Genomic DNA, 23,937 nt, shown 5'->3' with positions numbered 1-23,937 from the left:
TCTATCTATCTATCTATCTATCTATCTATCTATCTATCTATCTATCTATCTATCTATCTATCTATCTATCTATCTATCTATCTATCTATCTATCTATCTATCTATCTATCTATCTATCTATCTATCTATCTATCTATCTATCTATCTATCTATCTATCTATCTATCTATCTATCTATCTATCTATCTATCTATCTATCTATCTATCTATCTATCTATCTATCTATCTATCTATCTATCTATCTATCTATCTATTACGATTCTGCATTACATGATGGAAAGCTGAAGGGAGGGTCAGGGCAGCTGCATGTACTAGAATATTATTGGACAAAGATATGACCGATAGTATTGTCTCGCGACTGCGCACCGTTATTTCCCATGCTTAGTAAGTGTTGTAGACGCCCTTAAGCAATACTACAACATTCTCCATCGTCGAATGTTTATTCTTTTTCACTCTCTTTCCCAAATACCAGTAGTTTACTACTTTCAGGATGAACAGTGCAATAAAGTTACCGTCATAACAGTAGTGTTTTATCGGCCCTTTGCTGCCCCATCCAGACAAATTTCTTAACGCCAGTGATAAAAAGTGCACTGCTATTTTTGCTGGCTGCCTCATTTACGTATGGCGGTAGTTTCGCCTTTTCCGCAGTTATCAATTTCAGTTCGCTTGGCCATCCGCGTATGTTTTACGTCTCTTAACCACCCACTTCACTACTCTATCCAGTTGTTCAGGCGTTGCCTATAATTACAATCTAAACCATCAGTGTTCTGAAACTTGCTGTTCTTGCGTTAACCGAATGATGGTTATAAAAGAAGTAATGAAGAAGAATACACTTTATCCAAAAGGTGGGGGTCTCTTGAGCAAAAAGCTGTGAAGAACAGCGTGATAGCAGGCTCAGAGGCCCTATAGGCAACAATACTCAATAGATGCCACAGAAAATCCGAACTGTTACAAGTCAATAAAGTCATTGCCAGAAGCATGTAAAACTACATAAAAGGCTGGTGCAAAATAAATATATTTTCAATGCATTCAACATCTTTCAATTAGTAAACACCGAAAAAAAAACAGATAAAGTAGTCGTTGATGAAAACTATTGAGCAGAACTAGCACTTTGTAGACAAGAAGCAGGCCGCTCAGAAAAAGATAGCTGACGGTCAACGATGCACGAAGAAGTTCTCGTTATTTGGTGAAAGCATGGCATCTCAACAATTTGCCGAAAAGACGCAGACGTGGGTGTAAGGCGCGCAAAACCAAAACGATAGAATTAGGCCCGCGTACGACGAGAACAAATGGCCCCCAATTGAATGGTGCAGCGTGACGCCTTGCTCCCCCCCCCTTTATACATTTCTCGAAACGGTTCCTTTTGCGTCCCATGTGTGTCTCCAGCGAAGTTCTTGATACAATGTGCGTTCATGCAAAAGGTTGGGTGCCTTTAGTACCTTTCCTTCCTATACACACGAAGTTCGCAAGAAAACTGATAACCCTTCGAGAACTCGATCTCGTATCGAAACACCGAGCTATGCTTGGAAGAACCTCTTCGGTGGATACAAATTCAGAATCAAAAGGACTTCGAACGACTTCGTTCTTCGAATTTCGGACGTCGCTTTCGCTGTCACCTCGCTTGCCTTTAGCAATTCGTACACGCAGTTCTCAAGCCTGTAATACTCCCTGTAACGTATGTGTTACCCGACATTATAAGCCTTGCAACAAACTGAAAACGTCACTTCAAGGCAATTGTGCTGAAGGCAAATATGTCACAAAAATGTAAATAAACATATATTAGAAATTTTCTCTTTTACCTATAATTTATTTTGTCAACAGTCAAAGAAGCATCCCTTCTCAACAAGGGCTGCTTCAAGCAGAGAATGTGGTACATCGTTGACACTTCCAGGATTCCATGGAGCCGGTGCCGGCACTGTAACTTCAAGAGACGTATGTCAGGGCGTATTTTCAGTTCGCGTTTCGCCTTGCTACTAGAGGCGGTGTGCTACTTCCAGACTGGAAATCATTCGTATTTTACCTAATTGCTGCCTTAACCAGCGCAAACACTGCTCGGCGTGAGGTAGTGACGTGCCAAAGAAATGCAAAAAATTACTGTCCCATTGTGTTGCCGATCTACGTGCTCGTTCTCTCGCATCAACGGCTACGTGAGTCCGAATCCTCAATCTCCAGGTTGCAGTGCGTACAATAATTTGTTTTTCCACGGAGAGCAGGAATGCTTGTAGGATACGGGCTTGGCACTCAGTAGACAAATATCGCGTTGTAACGTGCATTTGGTACGTGGTCGGTGCTTAGCTGTACTGCATACAACTATGCACGCACTAGCTCCTCAGTGTTTCCGCCTCCGGTACTTAGAGCTTATCTGTCATTCAGGTGCGCACTCTGTCCTCAGCCATTTGGCTATCAGGCGAGCAGCCACTGAGCATGCAGTCATTTTAGGTTTCTTTGAAAGGAAGGAAGGAACAATGAATCTTCTCTCAATGCAGATTGCTTTTTCTTCTGGGAATAAATAAAACAACGAGCGCACAAAAATCAAAGTTCGGTATTGCTGGCCACTCCGGCATTGTTTCAGCTCACGCAGCGGGTACTCTATTCGAAGTTCTCGCAAATGCGAGCTTCGCCGAAGTAGGACTGCAGCAGTCGACCGAGGCGGCCAGCCGACTCCCCGGTAGCTTACTTATTGGGGAGCTGTTCTTTAATCTTGAATGACCAGTTACAGGTCACGCGAAAATTTCGGTTCGATCTGTAGCTTGCTCTTTTACAGAGATTAGTTCCCTGCCTTTAATATTTTTTTTATGTAACTACACCTGTTGTTCGCGCAGGCAATTACTTCTCTGCTTGCCGTCGATGTAATTATTTTTTTTCCGGAAAAAGAAATCACTTAGCGGGTTCATATATAGGTATAGCAGTAACGTACCACTATGGTTCTATCGAAACCATTTCATGATGGCCACCATAAAAGAAGGTAACGGCTCAGGCACCCACCATTGCAGTATGTGCACGCGTGTGTTTCCTGCGTTTTCTCATAGCATGCCACATAATCGCACTGAGTCCGCATTTCCGTGTCGTTGTTTTTTCGTATCTTGTTGGTGAGCTTCGCCACCTGAGGCGTTTATGTGCGTAGCTGCTGGCATAGCAGCGCCGGGACAGTTTTACTGACGCTGGCATTAAAGCCCGAACTGCGAAACAGCTCTCTCCTTAGGACGTTCTTACTTGGCCTGTTCTTACTCGAGGACTTTTCTTTTCACATGCTTGGCGACGCAATTTGTGTTCTCGTCCGCTGTCTTTACTATGAGTATGTTTGGCGTGTTTCTCTGCAGACAGTTCGCGCGTGTGTGCGAGTTCTGTCGCTTGCCGATGCCCCAGTGCACGCGCTTTGTGTCGACTTGTAGCTGCGGTCTTGGAAGTTGCGTGGTTTGCAGCAGAGGCGGTATACTGACGCGGATAGAACTATCGGAAGTATAGGTGAGTTAAGCCTAAGCAGGCTCCTGGAATAACAAAGCAATAATAATATAGACTCGTCGCACAATACGGCGACTGAAATGACTTGAAGATAAAAGAACAGGAAGTCGGACTAATTGGTCTGGATTTGTTTTAAAACAGCTCTTGCAGCGCAAGAAACGACAGTACGACAAAGAGGCGCACACGAACGGTGCTGTCAGAAAAAGACTTCTGGAAATTCTAGAAACATCAGTTCTTGGTCTTAGCCGCAGGACGTATTCGGTGCCGTTTGTGGATTCATACACAACTACACGAATAAGTTTTTTAATATTTGTAATTTTTTGTTCTTAGTCCAATAGATAATACTTCAAAATATTAAGTAACAGTTGGGACCAACGATTCTCGGCCAATCCCGCAGTGTGGGTACGAGCCATATGATGAGGCCATCATCAGCATCATAATCAACATCAGTGCTGTCCGTGTGTGCCTCTGTGTCGTGCGAGTGTTTTTTTTTTTTTTTTTGCACTGAGGAAGATGTTTGAAGATGAAATGACATTCTACGATAGCAACTTAGAGCTTGCCTTGCTTACGGTGCACTGAGGCAAGCTGAGCACAGTAGATACTGTTGCTCAGCCGCCGATGTTTCAGATGCGCGTTGATTACCTTCCCGCAAGGCGCAGATACAACTTGCTATTGTGCAACTACTGCACCAGTTTTAGCGGTACCGGCAACATATTCTACAGAGCAAAATGTTTCTCCGTAAAGCAGTCTGTCACAACTGACAGCGTGTAACGTTATCAAGATCATTGACTTTTTCGCCTTGCAATGGACTCGTTTCGGTAGTAAAAACATTCGCGCCTTTGTATAGAGTTGTGACGTTATCAGCGTTTTCAAGGCATTTCTGCACTCTTCTAGGCGCGCTTCACCATGCCACTATACCATACTTGAAGGAGCACGCGTTGTGTTCAAGACGGTACAGGAGAGGCACCTACCAAGCTCTCCCGCGTCTCCTGCTCAAGTTGCATAACAATAGAAGGGGCGCTTAGTTTGGCGCACAGCCAATCACGAGCTCTTTGTTGGTCGACACGTGCGCATGCCAACGCCTACGTTTTGCGGGCGTCCGCTGGAGCAGTGTATTTTTGGACCTGACGCCTTGACCCTGGCAACACAGCCCTGAAAGAGCGATGCATTAGCGCTTCGCCAAATTAGATTTCATCGGAGAGAGGCCCAAGTCGTGATCGACCAGCGCGCTTGACCGGCGGTCGTTCGCTTTCCGCTGACGCTGATCTATACTATGTGTATATACCTATGTTGCGAAAGGCTTAATTTGCGTCCATGTGAGAACAGATGCACTATATCTATTCAATTTCTTGCGATTGCTCACGGTTCTCTCACTTAATGAGGTTTTCTTTTTTTCCTTGTTTTCTTATGCCATGTTAAGGTATGGCGTGTTCCTACGGTGACGGCTATAATGAATGCACGGACGTTGTATACTTGACATATATTCTTCACACGCAAGGTTATAAAATATTCAGGTCATGCCTCCAAAAAGTTGCAGTGAAAAGAATCGCCGAATGAGAGCAAAGCAGGGGGAATATTCTGCGAGTCTCCACCTAGTGGACATGCCCATTTCGTCTGCTGATGAAGCACTGATTGGCTGGGGGCGCCTGCCTTCTCATGCGTACGCCTGCCCAGCCAATCAACACTTCAGCAGCCGACAGAATGCAGATGTCCACTAGGTGGACACTTGCAGAATACCCCAGGAGGAGTTCCCGCCAAATATTTTTCAGGAACTCCTCCAGTGTTTTAGAGGATTTTCTGTCGTAACGTCAAACCTCGAAGTAAAATCCTATTTCTTTTTTGTAATTTTTACATTAGCTCAAATTGCCGGAGCGTTGAATAGTATTCTAGTTCAACTTTTAGGCGAAACAATATTTCTTTTTTTTCGGTAGAGAGGAAAAGAGAGAATGCGAGAGTCCTTAGAATTTATGGAGCTTCATCGCCGCTATATAATAGTCTGGTATACCCGTCAAGACAGTTTTCCATGAAATGTTTTTGTTCTTTCTTTCCTGTAAACCATACTTTATGAGCCAAATAAAGGCGTTTGGATTTATTACGAAAAGCTAATCTAGTCGTGTAGGCTGCATTCAACAAACGATGGCTGTTGCCTTGGCCATTTTGGTGCACACGCTTGCGTTTATTACGAACTACTATTCCAACTACTTTTGTTTAATTTAATGAGACATACGACACGCAAGAGACTTCAGGTAAGGTGACAAGAGCAAGTGTAGTTAAATATTTCAAATAAATGTTTGCCTGATGTACGCCTCTTCGAAGGACATACGACACATAATATTCTCCATGAAGTAGTGCGAACACAAAGCGCAAGCTGATAGTGCAGGGTCAAAAAAAAAAAAAAAAAAAAAAAGAAACCACTCGTCCCTGACCTAGACGGCCTTCTCTCGCTGGCTCCTTTAGTCTTGTCCTTACACTCCCTGCACTCGCTGAAACAACTAGAGCAAAAGTGTATTTCGATCGCGCTCATGTTCCGAAACCATGAAGCACGGATTAAGATAAAAATAAATCGAGGTCATTTAAAAGAACCCTAGGCTCTCAAGGTCTTAGAGAGATGCAGGTCGCAGCTTTTTCTGTCGCAAAAAGCCGGGCGTGGTGAGATCAGGGGCGGTATTCTGTAAGAGTCCATTTAGTGGACTGTGCATTCACGAGCAGGAAGAAGACTGGCTAGCCCCTTCCTGCTCGTGAAGCAGCTGCCAATGGTGGCAACCGAAGTGGACAGTCCACTAAATGGACTCTTAAAGAATACCGGCGCTGTTGTCGGTAGCTTTGGCCGTAACCGAATACCGAGAAATGCCATGGTCAAAACAACAGATTAATATATCATCGTCATCATCATCATCAGCCTATATTTATGTCCACTGCAGGACGAAGGCCTCTCCCTGCGATCTCCAATTGCCCCTGTCTTGCGCTAGCGTATTCCAACTTGCGTCTGCGAATTTCCTAACCTCATCATCCCACCTGACTTTCTGCCGTCCTCGACTGCGCTTCCCTTCTCTTGGTATCCATTCTGTAACCCTAATGGTCCACCGGTTATCCACCCTACGCATTACATGACCTGCCCAGCTCCATTTCTTCCGCTTAATGTCAACTAGAATATCGTCTACCCTCGTTTGTTCTCTGATCCACACCGCTCTCTTCCTGTCTCTTAACGTTACTCCTAAGATTTTTCGTTCCATCGCTCTTTGTGCGGTCCTTAACTTGTTCTCGAGCTTCTTTGTTAACCTCCAAGTTTCTGCCCCATATGTTAGCACCGGTAGAATGCAATGATTGTACACTTTTCTTTTCAACGACAGTGGTAAGCTCCCAGTCAGGATTTGGCAATGCCTGCCGTATGCACTCCAACCCAATTTTATTCTTCTGTAAATTTCTTTCTCATGATCAGGGTCCTCTGTGAGTAATTGACCTAGATAAACATATTCCTTTACAGACTCGAGGCTGACTGGCGATCCTGAATTCTTGTTTCCTTGCCAGGCATTCAACACTATCTTTGTCTTCGGCATATTCATCTTCAACCCAATTCTTGCACTTTCTCGATGGAGGTCCTCAATCATTTGTTGTAATTCCTCTCCATTGTTGCTCAATAGGACAATGTCATCTGCAAACCAAAGGTTGCTGAGATATTCGCCGTCGATCCTCACTCCTAATCCTTCCCAGTCTAAGAGCTTGAATACTTCTTCTAAGCATGCAGTGAATAGCATTGGAGAGATTGTGTCTCCTTGCCTGACCTCTTTGTTGATAGGTATCTTTCTACTTTTCTTGTGGAGAACCAAGGTAGCTGTGGAATCCTTGTAGATATTTGCTAAGATAATCACGTATGCCTCCTCTACTCCTTCATTACGCAATGCCTCTATGACTGCTGGTATCTCTACTGAATCGAATGGCTTTTCATAATCTATGAAAGCCATATAGAGAGGTTGATTGTAATCCGTAGATTTCTCGATTACCTGATTGATGGCATGGTTATGGTCCATCGTAGAATATTCCTTCCTGAAGCCAGCCTGTTCTCTTGGTTGACTGAAGTCGAGTGTTGTCCTGATTCTATTGGAAATTATCTTGGTGAATATCTTGTACAATACTGAAAGCAAGCTAATGGGTCTGTAATTCTTCAATTCTTTAACGTCTCCCTTCTTATGGATAAGTATAATGTTGGCGTTCTTCCAGCTCTCTGGTACACTTGAAGTTGTGAGACATTGCGTATAAAGGGCCGCACGCTTTTCAAGCATGATATATCCTCCACCTTTGATTAAATCTACTGTTATTCCATCTTCTCCAGGCGCTTTTCCCCTGGTCATGTCTTTCAAGGCCCTTCTAACTTCATCGCTAGTTATAAAAGGAGCTTCTGTATCCGGTTCATCACTATTTCGAATGAAAGTAGCTTGGCTGTTTTGGCTATTGTACAGGTCAGTATAGAATTCTTCTGCTGCTTTTACTATGTCATCGAAATTGCTGATGATATTACCATGCTTATCTTTCAGTGCATACATCTTGCCTTGTCCTATGCCTAGTTTTCTTCTTACTGATTTCATGCTGCGTCCATATTTTACGGCTTCCTAATATATATTATATATATAACCACATACACGGTGTTTCAGCGAACACTTTCAAACTTTTTAAAGGTTATGTGTGGCAGATAGCCCAATTCTAGTTAATGAGCTGGTCTACTCAAAGAGGCGGACATTACTTGCACAAGAGATTGAAATGCATAATCGAATAATTAACGAATATTCACTAATTAAGTTTGTAACTAATTATCTGATGGCCCATATTGCAATTTACAATTTATAGCCATGGCGTTGGCAAGGCGGATCCACTTGGAACGAATTCTCACGATGACACCAATTTCGAGAAATTAATTCCCGAACTTTGCGCAGAAATGCAATGGCGTTCCAGTTACTTTCTTAACAAAACGTCGCTTTATCCATTGAAGCACAAAAGTAAGTGGAACGCCAAAGCATTTCTCCGCTAATTTCGGGAAATAATATCTTGAAACTGGTGTCATCGTGAGAATTCGATCCAAGTGAATCCGCCTTGCCAACTCCATGGCTACAATTTGAAAATTGCAATATGGGCCATCAGGTCATTAGTTACAAACTTAATTAGTGAAATTTCGTTAATTAGTTGATTATGGATGTCAATCTCTTGTGCAAGTAACGTTCGCCTCTTCGAGAAGACCAGTTGATGAACTAGAATTGTGCTACATGCAACAGGCAACCTTTAGGGATTTGATAAAGTGTTCGCTGAAACACTGAGTATATATAAAGATCACAAGAACCGGCCCAGAAATAGTTCAAGCAAATAGAAACCCGTAGGAAAAACATCTAATAGGACTTTGCTGACGTTTCGGCCGGGGTCCAGCCTTCATCAAGAGTGAGATTGCAAGCACACAGAGCTCAATTTATACATTTTCTCCGTAAGAGTGAAAACAAAAAACAAAAACAACTGAATGGATAACTTGCGCATACACAGAGTGACATTATTAAAGAAAAAAAAAACAGGAATAGAACAAAGACGTGAACACAAGCTTGTAAAACGTGGGTAGCCTATGACCACAAGCTCGCCCGGATTTAGTGGCGCCATGAATGTTAACACGTACAATGACTCATGTCAAAGTCAACAAAAACGACGGGCATATACAGTGGTGCTATAAGGGGCTTGCGCGTACATACAGTGGCATTATGAAAACAAATTAACAAAAAGCATGCGATGGGTCGCTGCTGCTAGGGGAGTATTTGACCACTAAGGCGGTCAATACACCTTCACCTGGCCGTAGGACGCCTGCACTGTGACATCCACTAACCACCGAGTTAAACGAACTGCGATCCATTGCATTATTTGCACACGTGGTATCCTTCGTGTTTGCAGGCAGGCGTTTTTCATACAACGTTTATGAGTGTGTGAAAAATAAAATAACATATAATGTCGATGAAAAATAAGACAAAGTGAAGTAAGAAACAGCAGCATAATGTCGAATGTGTATATATATATATATATATATATATATATATATATATATATATATATATATATATATATATAAGCACGAGCGTCGCAGACCGTGCACTTCAGAACTTCAAGTAAACCGACATGTGATTCAACGTGCAAGGCATCGCCACCAGAAAAGAAAACCTGCGACCTCTCTCTTGTTTCATATTCCACAACGAAGTCTTCCTGGTGCTTCCTTCGTCTTGCATGTTATGTAGCGGGTGTGGGTTCAGGATTCCCTGGCTTACAAATGTCGAACTGAAGGCCAGATCTTGTTACTGTTTCTTCGTTGGTTATGGTGAGGAATGTGCAGGAAGCGGTCGTCGAAGAAACGCTGCAGACTTGCTAAATCCTGCTGCAGGAAATGCATATGTTTTCTTTTTCAATTATTTACGTTCGGTGAAGACCTGTCACGGAGGGATAAAAGTATGCCGAGGCGCAAGGGAGCCGCCAAAGTGTGTCGGCCCAAAGAACAAGATCGGCAGGCCATGTGACGCGGTAGTCTGCGGGTCAACCTGCACTCTTAGTTTGTTGATTTAGTAAATTTACTTTCCGTGGTTGCACAGCAGGCCGAGCTATTCTGTTTGCTGTTTGATCCTTAAACACATCAGCCAAAATTCCGTTGTTAAAAGAAGCAACAAAAGCCGCACGATTACATTTTTCTTGTTGGTATAGTAGAAGTAAAAATTCGACACTTCTCCCCCCCCTGGTGTTGTTTGCAGCTTTGCTACTGCTTTGCTTGTAGACATCTTTAGGTATACGACACGGATGTTCGTGACAGAAGTTGTAGAGAGTTCCCGCAGTCGGTAAATGAAATAAAGCTTGCGTAATACTGGAACACAGGGCGCAGACATGCACAACAGCGCTGGTGGCACCATCTAGGGACACACAGGTCAACTAGAGCACACAAAACTCTATTTCCGACGACTTTGTCTACTTTTCTGCTAGTGCAAATAGGTCGGCAGCAAACAATATGTAATGCTCCGACGTACGTGATTCTTTAAGATATACATGTGATTAAACAGTCTTGGCCCTTACAAGAGTAGTTACTCGTACATTCAGTTCTAATATATCTCGCGGGGTCATGCGGGATACTTCCCTAGTAGACAAACCTATTATGTCTCACCCAAATTTATCTGCAGCGACGCATAGTAGAGAATAATTCGAGTAGTATAAGAAAATCTGTGCGAAATAGACGTTACACAACGTGTAGCAAATAATGCGAAATATATTTAAGCATTGTAGTAGCTTTATTTCGCGAATATCCAACGAGGCCCTTGAAGCATTGTAGCACCATTTATGGGGCTCTGTCATAGCATAGAGCCAGAGAACCCAGCCAGGCCCAAAAAGCTAAGCGAGAGTATACGGTAAAAAGATATTTTAAAAGCTACAAACTTGCAGAGACCATGCCAGGCACTTCGCTTGATGCCTACGTCACTCTGCCCAGAACAACCATGCGCGCGGCAAAAATAGTTTTCTAGTTATTTCCCGGGGCGGATTTCTACATTACAATCAATGCGGCCGTCGCAGTGGGCGTTACTGGAACCGCAAGTTTCGTTGTGGCGCGAGCGTTTCTTCGTGTCGTGCGACACCACACCAAGCCACTCGTGAGCTACGCTGACTGGCAATTGTGCACATCATACTTTTTCAGCGACTGGGCCGCATCATGATCGATTATCGCTGACGAGTTGAGGAGCTAGCCCAAGTAAAGAAGCCCAAGTTCTTATATAGGGACTTTAAGCCCAAGCAGCCCGAAGCGACGCAGCGTTACCGTGTGGATGCTTCTGAAAGCGTGCGCCGCCTGCGCTGTTCGTCGCCGCCAAAAACTTTTTTTTGGTCATGTTGTTGTGCAATGGTCAGCGTGCACCCCTCGATGGCGTCGTGGAGGACGCCGCACCTTATCTTGCCTTGGGAACCGTTCGTCCTGTTTCAACCACCGACAGTACAGCCAAACTTCCCACACTATCGCCGGTAATAAACAACAGTAACCGGCGAGTATCTCACTGTAGCAGTTAACAAGAGGCCTGCGCATATGCGCAATTTTGAATACGAATACGAATAGTCCTAACTATTCGACCCATATTCGACTCGAGAATTCATTATCGGAAATGTTCGAATACTCGTTTCGTTCGAATACTGTAGGAGACAACCAAAATTTTTGTTGCAGTGTACAGGGAGAAACACTGATGCTAGTGGAAACTCTTGCGAATGACTCTACTGCAGTAGAACCGCCATTCTTGAGAAGACTCACCAGTCAATGAGCAAACGCATTGAGATCACATATTCACGATATTTTTCCAGTCGTTAAATAGGCATGTACGTGTCGCCTCAGGCAGTCTAAGAATGCGCTTCTTCGCCTAAGACAAAGCAATTTATCCTTTAGCCTGCCGCAGCATGTTTGGACTCGCTTAAAATGGCGTGCGGTGCTGTAGTATGGCACTTAACTCCTTCCGGTTGCCCGCGTGCAACGACACTTGTCGGGCACGCGACTGGCTCCACCGCGCCGAGCGCCCACATTCTGGCGCAAACTATCCGATGTCTTTCGCAGTGTTTATTCTTGACGTATTTCTGAGCGCGTTCTCAATTTCCTTGCACCCCAGACAGGCACTGAATTCACGTTGTTCTAACTTTGCAATTGGATATTTAAAAGTGATTCTGTGAAGGAACATAACAAACTGGTCCAATCGAAGTTTTCGTTCTGTAACCATATACCTCGATATTATGCCATGTTTCTCGCTTTGTTGGGCATTACTGCTTTCTCAAATTTTCGGTTGCAGTTCGACCTTTTCGCGAACTATAACGGTTAGTAAATAAACTAACCGCAGGCACTCAAGAACGTGAACTGCAACACCTTTTTAAGCGGTAATTAAGGATGCATGATCATCGAATCAGTCCAAATTAGGTACGAGTCATCTTTGAATGTTCAGCATGTTATAGCAGAAGCCACACTGGGGACTAACTAACTTCACCAGAAAAATAACTAATCACTGTTATAACGCAACGCGTAATTAGTACACACAGACCCATAACGGGAGTGCAGAAATTCTCCAGCCACCAAACACAAGGTGCTGTTACTTCGCGTTAAATATGAAACACAAAAGTTAAAATGTGAAGTGTAGCAGGTGAACCTGCTACACTTGACATTGACAGTAGCGAGAGAAAAGTGAAAGCATTGCGAATAGCATGTCCAGACACAATATGTTGACTGCAATAACTTTGTAACTTCGTTCATGTGCATACTATGTAGCTGTTGTCTGGACTTGCATAACCCAGATAAGAAGCAAGTCAGCTCAAGGCATTGTGCTGACTGAAAAGCGTATCGTTAGGAACAAGTCGCCAATAAACGGCAATTAACAATACAAAAACATATAAGTGGAACGACCACTTGACATTTCTTTCACCCTTACTATCAGCTATAGCCCTCTTAATGTTAAATTAGTTACTTTTTTCTTGTTGGGAAAATGTTTCAGGGTGCTTAGATAGTGAAAATAAATGTTTATAATTCAGAGCAACCACAAAAGCAAAAGGGCTGGTGCAGAAGTTCTAGGCGCACGTGGAATAGTCTAAGGTAAAAGACATCAATACAGGGCGTTCTACTTCTGCATATCTCATATCGTTCAGTTGTCTTTTTTTTTTCGCGACGTCAGAAAGCACCAATCAGTCAGTAAGGCAATCAACCCCCATCTTTTTTTTTTTTTTTTTTTGCAAATTAAGTCCCGAAAATCCATGTACAGATAACAGTAAGAAGGACAACTCAAGGAACCGGAAACTGAAAAACAATTATTTTTTAAACATACGAAATTCCAGACGTCTCGCACTTGCAACGAAGGCTCCGTGATAACAATTTAGCGATGAGTAAACAGGTGCTTACCTGTCGTCTTGGGGGAAACCGAAGAACCTGGCGGTACTGGCTTCGCCCGCAGAGCTAGCCGCACCGAGAACACGATGGCCCGACTTCAGCATCTCGTCTGATGCGACGTTTCCAACGTCTTCAATTCTTGGACGCCTCATAAGCCTTCTCAGCTTCGCGTTCACGCACCGTCCCGCTTTCCAGTGACTAGGCACACACCAATACACGATACCGACGCACCACGAAACTGGCGATCGAGTGCGACGAGCTGACGAGCTGACGAGCGAAGATAAGTGACAAGCGCCGCGAAAACCGTGTCCGCGGCGTTAAAACACGAAAAAAAAGTTAGAAAAGTGTGGGGAAACCGTACGTGATTTATCCTTTTTTTAGGAACAAATTCTGTTTTCAAAACTTGCCACTATCGAAAATGAAGCAGTCCCCTGTATGCTATCTTACAATAATTCCAGCAGTCTTTAGTGAGCCTGGCAACCACTAGGAGCACACTATTCAGTTAAACCGGAACAAGACCTCGCTTTTCTACACCTGAGGCTGTATTCTGGACACGCATGGCGGCTGCACGGCCGCCATTATCCGCCATCTTGGCTGTCTCATTGGCTGTCCAGAGGTCACGTGTTTTGAAATTTGTGCCGGGGAACGGAAGTTTTGCAAAATGCAATTTTGCGTTTTCGTCAGAATGACGAAACGTGACGTGGAGCTGCAAATTTTATCGACTAATACTTTTGTGTGGTCCTTGGCACCTATATTGCGACTTTAGCGCTTTAAAAAGAAAGTGTACGGTAGCGTGCAGAAGCCAGTGGAATGCATCTGCAATTTCGCGAATATGTGGTGGCATTCCAAGATAGCCGACATGTCAGTTGTTGATTGGCTGAAAGAATATCCCGTGAAGAGCGTCACAGGAAGGGCCGTTTCGTAAACGTCAATTTGACGTTGCGTTAGGTTGCGCTGGGCCGCCATTGCACAGATTTTCCGCCATAATTTGTGGTGCGACGAGCCGCGCGAATTATGGTAATGAGCGGCCATATGCAGTGTCAGTCGAGAGGCATGCGTATCGCCGCATTTTCCCTGTCATTTGGGGCCATGAAAATCTTTTGTTCACAACGCGTGCTCATAGCATTTGCATCGCTCTCGGGTGGTGTTGGCATTTGTGTTTTGAACCATCATTTCTATTAAAAAACACGTTTATTTGAAATAATATTTGTGGAAACTAGCAAACTTTCTGCGACATTTCGCACTTTTCACTATTGTGTTTGTATTGTAATCAATATTAATGACTTTTCGCGTCATCAAAGGCTATGACAACGGTGACTTTTTAATTTACAAAAAGAAATGTACGCAAGACGGCGCCTTGAAGTTTCCTCTCGCGGTGCGCGTAAGCAGCGAAGTGCACAAGAGATGGCAGTGCCAGCGTTTGCGTCACTCAAGCGGATACCTGTGGCGCGCGCAACGCTATCGATGATATTCGGTCACTTCTCAGCCAGACGAGTCAGGCTGAGTCACTTGCGGGTCACGAGATAGCGATAACGCGGCCTAGAGCGTGCGCTGATCATCACTGGCAGGTCGCGTATATTGTCTCAAGGTAGAAAGCAAGCGCGTGGGCGCCAATATACGATGACTCATTCTGTTTCCCGAGGACACGCATCCTAGCTAATGAAGCAGACGACAGCCTGCGCGCATGCAGACGACGGAAGCGAGAAACAATTTTGATCGAATAATCGTACGCTTTGAGCTAGCTGCTTTATTTTCACTGGGGAGGAAAACTGTTTTGCTTTATCAACCACGCTATGTTCAGTGCCTACATTACAGTTTCTTAGGCGAAACGTCAAATTTGCGTCACGTTACGAAAGCAAATCGGGGCTATCGGCGCCATTTTGTAAGCGTCGCGCGTACGTCACGCTTCTAAGAAAATGGCGGAATGTCCAGAATAGCGGCTCTGGCACTGTCTTCTTCTTCACTGTCACTCCCAGCTAAATGTAGCCAATGTTTTAAAAACTACTGCGTGTGCTAGGAGGCTCAAACCAACTCAGTGGTGTTGAGGATCACGTGTCCTAGTCTGCGGTATTTTTTTTTTCGTTTTGAAAAGTCAATTAAATAGTATAAACTAATTGCCTAACTTTTTAAATATCGGCTTGAACAAAGAAGTGGCAATACGAAAGTTGTAGATGAGATTTAAAAATGGCCGACTGAAGTGTTTGCAACTAAGTACCATTGATGGAGCTTCTTGTAATTGCCTTCAAAGAAAGCCCGCGATATATAAAAACAACCGCGTCATAGCGCCGCTATTTCAGCGCCCCCAGACGACCGATCAGTAAAGGACATTGTTCGCATGCTCTTTTCGAGACTCAGTCACGTGCCCTATCGCGATCGGGCGCACTGAGTGAGCGGCCGTGATAAAGGTGTGTCGCGCTTCGACGTGACGTGGCAAAACATATCGTTCGCTCGATTTGTGGAATGAAGCCCGAACGCGCAAGGCAAGGAAAAAAAAAAAAAGAAGGGGAGCGCGGGCTTCAGTAAATGTTGACCGCCGAATTGTTTAATCGGGAAGGAAAATGCAATTGTCATGTTCTTCAATTCGTTCGTGATCATATCTTACTAGCGAGAGTCCTGGCGCGTACCTTGCGGCCACCGGTAACGCCAAGCCCGTCCCGGAACCGCTACGCAGATATGCGGATTTCGTTTCTTGATCGGTCGTTTGGGAGCGCTGAAATAGTGGCACTATCACGTGCTTGTTTTTGTACTTCGCGGGCTTTCTTTAAAGGCAGTTACAAGAAGCTCCATGAATGGTACTTAGTTGCAAACACTTCAGTCGGCCATTCTTAAATGTGATCTACAACTTTCATATTAACACTTTCTTGGTTAAGCCAATATTTAAAAAAGTTAGGCAATTAGTTTATACTAATTAATTGACTTTGCAAAACGAAAAAAAAAATACCGCAGACTAGGACACGCGAACCTCAACACCACTGAGTTGGTTTGAGCCTCCTAGCACACTCTGTCGTTTTTAAAACATTGGCTACTTTTAGATGGGACACCCTGTATTGATAGCTTTCACATGACCTCACAGACCCAGCTTATCACCGCACCGGTGCACCAGCATGGCGGCTACGACTAGGTCCGTGCAAGCAATCTCATTGATAGCTTTCGTGTGACGTGACGGACCCAACTAATCACCGTGCCGGTGCTCCAGCATGTCGGCTACGATGACGTCAGTGCAAGGCATCTATATAAAGGGTTTCCCAGCTATCACGCAGCACAATTTAAAAAAAGAGGAACGGCGTTACGCCAAGCAAACCTAGTACATATAATGTTCCCAGTACACTGGAACAGCCACTAATAATTTTTTCGTTAATAAGGTTTCATTATACAAACGTAATTAATTTTAAATGAATTATTAAAGAGTCAATAAGGCGTTTGTAGGCAATAACGTGGTGCATCTAACTGTGGTATTTTAGGCGACGTACTATAATTGGGTACTCATTTTTTCCGAGTGATAAAGAAACCCCGCGAGATATGAAAAATACCGTTTTTTCTTCTTTTTTTTTGTCTTTTTTTTTCATGCCACCGGTGGTATGTACGCGCAAGATTGCAGTCACTTTATAGTGCCACTGTATGTCCGCCGGAAGTTTGTAGTCACGTTGATTTCTCTCTCTCTTCTTTTTTCGTTCAGTTTGAGATGAGTCAATGTACGTGTTGTTATTCATGACGTTACAAAATATACACGTGCGTGTGGTCATAGACTAGGTACCGTTTTCTTTGTCATTTTTTTTTTCTCAGAGAAAGTGTATAAATGGAGGTCTGTGTGCATGTAATCGCACCCTTGACAAGGCTGGACCCCGGCCGAAACGTCGAAATTAAATGTTTTTCCTTTTCTACGTGCGCTGCACTTTTTTCATATATATATATGCTTTCCTTTGTCTTTACCCTTCTTACGGTCTTGGAGCATTACGATGATTTCTTGTTGGTCTACTTGGCGACACATTGCTCTTAGAAGGGGGTCGCAAATCGGGGCACATACGCAGCGACAACACAAGAAAGAGTGCCACTACTAACTACTTGTTTGAAGTTCTTCTTTTTTCTGTGCGTGTCAATTCGCGACTCTCTTCTAATAGTGTTTGAACAAATGGTATATCTCGATGCCGAACGTGTATTCCGCCATATATCCTCGTTAAACTGCGTCCTGCTGCCAGTATGCTAGAATTAAGGCATACATGTTTCGGAGAACGAGAGCGCTTCAAGCTGAATATCATCGTAATGTTAGTTGGCATTGCTTAGGAATAACAATCCAAATAAACCAGCATTCTCGCACCTGAACAGCTTCCTCAAAGCTATATTGCTTGTGCTGGTAGCGTATCGGCCGCAATAGCCACTTTAATTTCCTCAGGGAGTCTCTCTTTTACTACTTCCTTGGGAGCCTTGTTTTTGAACCGAATCCAGCTGAAGGGGACAAGCGCATGGGCTTTCGCTTCCCCGAATTCAACATGAAAGACATGCCGTCTTGCGTACTCACTCCAACCGTGACACCGGTTTTCTGTTTCGGCTAGCTGAACGAAAGTCCTAAAAAACGTTTACGACGCCTTGGACTTGACTGGCGAGATCAGTCGTATAGCGCTGCGGCCTCGGAAGAAATCGGCGGGACTACGACTTTGCCAGCTGCGGCTGCTTTGCGGTCCCTTGATATAAAAACGAACTGTCGACGAAGCCACGAAGCTCACAGCTGAATCCGCGTTGCCGCCGAACTACTGCTCGTAATTCTGCTTGATATCTGCTTGGTAAGAGTTTCTTATCGTTATAATTTCGTTTTCTTTTTTTTTATTCTCGCAACATGACTGGGAAAGAACTCATGCGCCGTTCGTCACTGCTGCTTGAAAAGTTACGAATTGACGCCATCGACATTCGCGACAGCACTGGCAATGTAGCGTGACTCATTCATGGGTTGAAAGCAGGCTCTCTTCATTCTGTAACTTTTTGCTTCCTTGGTATTTATTTCTGACTGCTGTAAAACAACAGGAAATAACCGTACGCGTGTTCAGACGTTAATTCGCAGCAGTTTCAGAAGTGAAAAAAACAAAAACAATAGAAACAAAATTAGGAAGGAATCGCTTTATTTGCACATTGTGGCTTCAGAGACACGTCATCGCGCAATAACGGTGCGTATGATCTCGAACGTCGTGTTCTGCATTACCCATATGCGGCCTGTCGATAGCATTAACGAGAACAAAGTGTGGTTTTGATAGCTATTCACAGCTCCAAAATATGCCCAATTTATGTTTTTTGCTTGGAACATATGCTTTAACCGTCGGCATACTTAAACATAGAGGAAATGAGCACAAGAAAGAGAGAGAGAGAGATAAAAAAGAAGGAATGAAGGAAGGAAGGAAGAAAAAAAAAGGCGTCTGAACTTATGTTCTTCAGTTTACAATTTTGGTGGTCCTGGTGTTTTCTTTTTGGTTGTTGTGCTGTTGTTGATGTTCTTGTTGTTATCTTTTTCTATTAGCCTTCCGCTGAAACTGCATGTTGCTTGAACACACTGATAAGGGCAAGGCCAAAACTTGCACAAGTGGCGTAAAACGAATGCTTTCCACTCCATCTTTTTTTTTTCTTTTTTTTTTTTTTTTTTTTTATTAGGAGCTCAGGAATGTGAAGCAGCGTTCGGAGGAAGGTGAGCGGGAAGGGCGGTTCGCCGAAGAATAAAAGCCACGGATTGAAAAAAAACTTTCGGAACCTCGGGGCAAGCGACAATGGAGCCACTGACAACGCTGTTGAGTGAGGCTGCATTGCAACATTTTTTGAGGTTGCTTCATGTGCGCGAGTGTTTGTATTTATCGTTCGTGTGCCGGCGTTATGCAACATTGGTGACTCTTTGCCACAAAAGTGCCTGCTGTGGGCCCCGATAACGTGCTCGTTATAGTCGCAATATGATCCGGAAAAAAAAAGAAATAGTAAAGCGTGACCTAGAACCAAAGTTCCGGGAAAATTTATCAGCTATGTCATTTAATTTCAGCCATAGCTAGCGCAAGCAAGAGTCACATCGAGATGGTGAAGCGCACATAATACTGCACGAGCAAACACTGTAAACGTGTGGTTTAGAAGAGATTTCAATGCGTAAACAAAAAAAAAAATTAAGGAAAGAAAAACGTAGCCCTCTTTTTTTTTTTTTTTTCTAAAGTACCATCACTATATTAATAGGGTTCTCTGCGGAAGCAAAACTTGCCTTGAATTTTATGATGAGTTCACTTCTGAAATGTTTAGGGGAAAAAAAGCTTGCAATTCTCGACTCGCATATCATTTAAGAAAGCGCCAAAAGTGACGGCGCGACAAGAGAAAGACAGAGTAACTTCCCGGCCACATCTTGTTCAAAAAGAAAGACATTTCACTTTGATAGTGCTCGCAACTCTGAAACAATGAAAACTCACGCCCCTGTACAGTCTTCTATCAGCCAACAAAACACACAATAATCAAAAATCCCGCCCACCCACCTCCTTTCCACGTGGGTGCTTGAAGCGCTACATTCTTGTGTATTATAGCGCTCAAATGTCGAACGAAAATTAAATTCAGGGGTATTAGGGGCTAAATGTACGAAACGATTATGAGGAACGCCGTACTGGGGGACTCCGCAATAATTTTGACCACCTGAGGTGCAATAACCTGCACCCAATGCACGTACATGGGAGTTTTTGCATTTCGCCCCCACTGAAATACGGCCGCAGCGGCCGGGATTTGATCCCGCGGCCTCGGACTTTGCAGGGCAACGCCAAATGCCCTTTCGTTCAAGATTACCCACCAGAGTGGTGTATACACCACTCTGGTGGGTAATCTCGAACGAAATGATGGACGCCATAATTGCTTACTATCGAGCAAGCGTCATTTTCTCATAATATGCTGGGAAGCAGTCTTCGCCTCCGATGTTGCAAGCGGTGACAACACGATCTTCAGGCCAATCGCTTAACATGTGCGAATTCAGTTACATCTAGACGAGGCGCTCAGGTATATTCGGATGGCCCAAGAGTGTCCATGGTCGTATAGAAGGTCCACTACGTTGGTGTGGACGTCTACTTAATGTTCACACTTTCCCGTCCTATTTCGCCGGGTTTTCCTCTCCATACTCGCTTTATGGAATCGGATCGTGAAATTCTCCCCAACACGGGTGAGTCAGAGCAAGAGTTAGAGCCTATATGATGGTAATGCTCGTTATGGAGAGCGCACGCCGAGGTCTGCTTGACAGGCCGGCAATATGGATATCGCAAAGCAGGGCAGTTGAAATTCACGTGATATAAACAGGACTATGACAGGCTGATGCGGTCATTTTGCTGATTGCGAAGCAACACTTCAATGACGCTTCTAAACATACTCAATTCCAAGCAGAAGCCGTAACCGGCAAACGGCCGAAAACGTTTGAGCGCAGCTCAAGAAGTTCTACATTTCTTCAGACAGGCAGTGTGGGCGGCAAACGTGATCGTAAAACGAAAAAAAAATAATAAAAAACGAGGCTGACAGATAATGAAACAAGAGCTCAGGTAGCGTTCGAAGTGCTTTTTCTCGTATATGACGCAGTGCTGGGTTTCTCCGGGTGATCCATCTTTCCCCAAACAAGATGTGTTGTTGCCCAGCTTCATACTTTTCGACATCTTCCTGTAACTATGGCAACGGCATCACGCCGGGTTTTATTAATGTGTCATAGAACAGCGACATTAGTTCAGAACACCATGCCTATATATCCCAGCCGATATATGAGCCTCCACTCGAATGTAATGCGATAAATTGTGAAAAAAAAATTGAAAAAAAGGAAGAAACTGGAATAATACAACAGAGCTTGTGAAATCAGCGTCGATCTATGTCTTCCGAGAATCTGCTCGATAATCAGTTTTGATGTTTCCTACCCGGCTACCTCGTTAAGGCGACGTGCAACCGTCATCGAAAGGATTATATTGCTTTACGCCCCACCTGGGTATGGAGTGGGTGTCAACGTAAGAGAACACAGTTTCCTTTGTTTCAGTGCTTCCAGGAAGCTATAGTATTTTATGACCAATAAGTTACCTTCTTTCTGGGGTTTACGTGCCAAAACCACTTCTGATTATGAGGCACGCCGTAGTGGAGGGCTCCGGATTAATTTTGACCACCTGGGGTTCTTTAACGTGCACTACAACGCAAGCACACGGGCGTTTTTGCATTTCGCCTCGATCGAAATGCGGCCGCCGCGGCCGGGATTCGATCCCGCGATCTCGAGCTCAGCAGCGCAACGCCTTAGCTGACTGAGCTACCGCGGCGGGCCAATAAGTTACCTATGCCATTCTGCTCCAAGCTTCAAAATAAAAAGAAGATGCATATATATAAACCAGATTAGCCCTATTAGCTTAATCGTGTGTGTTGTTACGCATATGTTCGTGGTATCTGGTGCATGACGTGTGCGGCGTGGCGTGTGTTGGTCAGTGCGCGAATCAACATGATCAGTAATTCGTAAACGACGCGATCGGAAGCGTTCAGCACATCAAAAGTATTGATGAACGGCCGCTATGACATTTGAGCCAGTCAGGAAATAGAACAGGGGGGGAAACATAGATTTCTGGCTGTCAAACATGTTTTACAAAACGCATCAAGGATTCGGTGGGCACTGCCTGAATCGGCCATAACACGTCCTTACCGCAGGTATGCGTTCACGTCCGGGTCCCGTACGTTTGCCTACAGTGTATTATCAACGGGAAAACCTCGGCACTTTGTTTACAACGCAGGACTCAATTAGCATTCTCTCTTTCGCTACTGGGAAGCCAGTGTTAGTACTACGCTACTCTGCGCATACACATTCCTAATTTCGTTGCGCATAAGTTTCTTGAAGTAGGAGCCATCGGCCATACCATGCTGAATACGCCGGTTCTCTTTAAATGCGAAGGACATTTTTGTAAATGTGTTCCACTTACGTACTGGAACGTATGCGTAGCGAGGTTATAGTGTAAGGCAATATAGTCCCTAAGCATATAAATATTGATGGAGTTATGAAAACAATAATTTGAAAAAAAAAAAATGCTGGTGTTGAGGCCCTTGTCGACTGTCAACACAAGTTTACATATGGTAAGAAACGGTATTTCACAGACACACACACACAAACAAACAAAAGATGAAAAATTCGGTTGGTTCAACCGTATTTCTTCGCAGAAGAAGTGAATTGAGAAAAAAAAAATGGACCAAGAAGAATTTTATGTGCCCCTTGCATCTTGTCACTTTCTGTGCCCGATTGTGCGTATTTCCACGCTGCTGGCCAGAATGAGGAAGTTGGATTAATATTTCATGAGCGAAGAGGTAGCTTCCATAAATTCCTAACGACAGATCAGGAACACCGAGAATACAAGCGAACTTTTCTGCATTATTATACAGGTGGCAGAAGACGGCGCCAAAGGGATACCCGCCGACTGTATAGATGTGCGTGCATTTTTTATGCGACAGGTCAAAAAGAGAAGTAAGGACACCCACAATGCGGTGGGTACACCATTTCAGAGATTCGTGGAGTCATTCGGATAGCTATAAAATATTAAAGTCGCATTGACGTCACAGCGCCAAAACTCCTCGCGTCCATTCTGCGCGTTCCTGGAAGTGTAATCGCAAAAAAAGTAGCGATGAAGGTGCTGCCAGAAAAGAAAACGAGAGCATTGATGTCGGGTAGGCGGTGAGAAAAAAAGAGGTGGATTTTAAGATGGACATTCTGCTTAATGCTCAAGCAAAACTATCCCAAGTGGCGACGTCGCATCTGTGGACGTATAATCGGACGATCGCTTTCGGCGATATCACTTTAAATGCGCGCTTATTGGCCGGTTGAGGAAAACCGGAGGAGCCAATTGGTTGGTTCACCACTGCGTCACGCGATCGCGATAGTATCGCCGAAAGTGATGGTCCGAGAATACGCCCCCTGTATTCCTATATAGCAAAACCCGCGTACTATAGCTTTTACTTTGTGTCCTTCTATTCTACTGCAGTTGGTTTTTCAGCGAAGCCGTTTATTCGGACCCTGTGCCGTCGTCGTCGGAGTTCGCTAAAAATGGGCCACGTGACCTAGCGGGAGCTGAGAGGAAAAGAAGAGCTCAAGAGGGAGAAAGAGGTTGGAGTGACTCCTTTCCCGCTGTGAGAATGCTGTGAGAAAGTGCAGATGGAAAGGGGAGCGGGAAGGGCGGTTGCCGTAAGTCGCGCCGTCCAATACTCGCGCTGGAGGGGGAGAGCGTGAGGTGCGCCAACCAATGGCAGTGTAGGAAAAAAGTAGGTCAACGGAGGAATGGGGTGTGAGAGGAGTTCGCGTTAGCGTTGCTTGTATATAGGGTGCTTTGGTGAAGGACTCTTGTCTAGAAACGTCGCAGAAAAAAGCGTGAGCAACGCGCTAGGAACGCCGTCGCCCGTGGACGCCGACGCGTCCGATCTCCCGCAAGTAGCGCCGTGCGGGCCAGCTAAGCGGCCGCGAAGGCACAGCGTCGCTGTTCGACCATTTTCACTAGGAGCCTACATGCAAGCGCTGTTAAAACAGCGCTTGCATGTAGGCTCCCTAATTTTCACGGACTGGAAGGGGTCGTGATTTTTTATTTTTGCCAGAGG

The 23,937-nt window shown here is 44.4% G+C and overlaps 1 protein-coding gene across 1 annotated transcript in view; it reads right to left on the bottom strand.

The window, feature by feature from the left end:
- The window catches only part of LOC125947652 (uncharacterized), a 211,296-nt gene extending 197,683 nt beyond the window's left edge, over positions 1-13,613 (bottom strand). The window contains exons 1-2 of the mRNA XM_049672833.1: positions 13,372-13,613; positions 4,548-4,613 (exon numbers count right to left, since the gene is read on the bottom strand). Coding sequence (XP_049528790.1) covers positions 4,548-4,613; positions 13,372-13,511 — 206 coding nt within the window. The 5' untranslated portion in view covers positions 13,512-13,613. The remainder of the gene's footprint in view (positions 1-4,547; positions 4,614-13,371) is intronic.
- Between the last annotated feature and the right edge of the window lie 10,324 nt (positions 13,614-23,937).

Source organism: Dermacentor silvarum, chromosome 8, assembly GCF_013339745.2.
Source record: "Dermacentor silvarum isolate Dsil-2018 chromosome 8, BIME_Dsil_1.4, whole genome shotgun sequence".
In the NCBI taxonomy this organism is placed as follows: Eukaryota; Metazoa; Arthropoda; class Arachnida; order Ixodida; family Ixodidae; genus Dermacentor; species Dermacentor silvarum.
The sequence above is the reverse complement of the archived record's forward strand: the minus strand, read 5'-3'. Positions and strand labels throughout refer to the sequence as shown.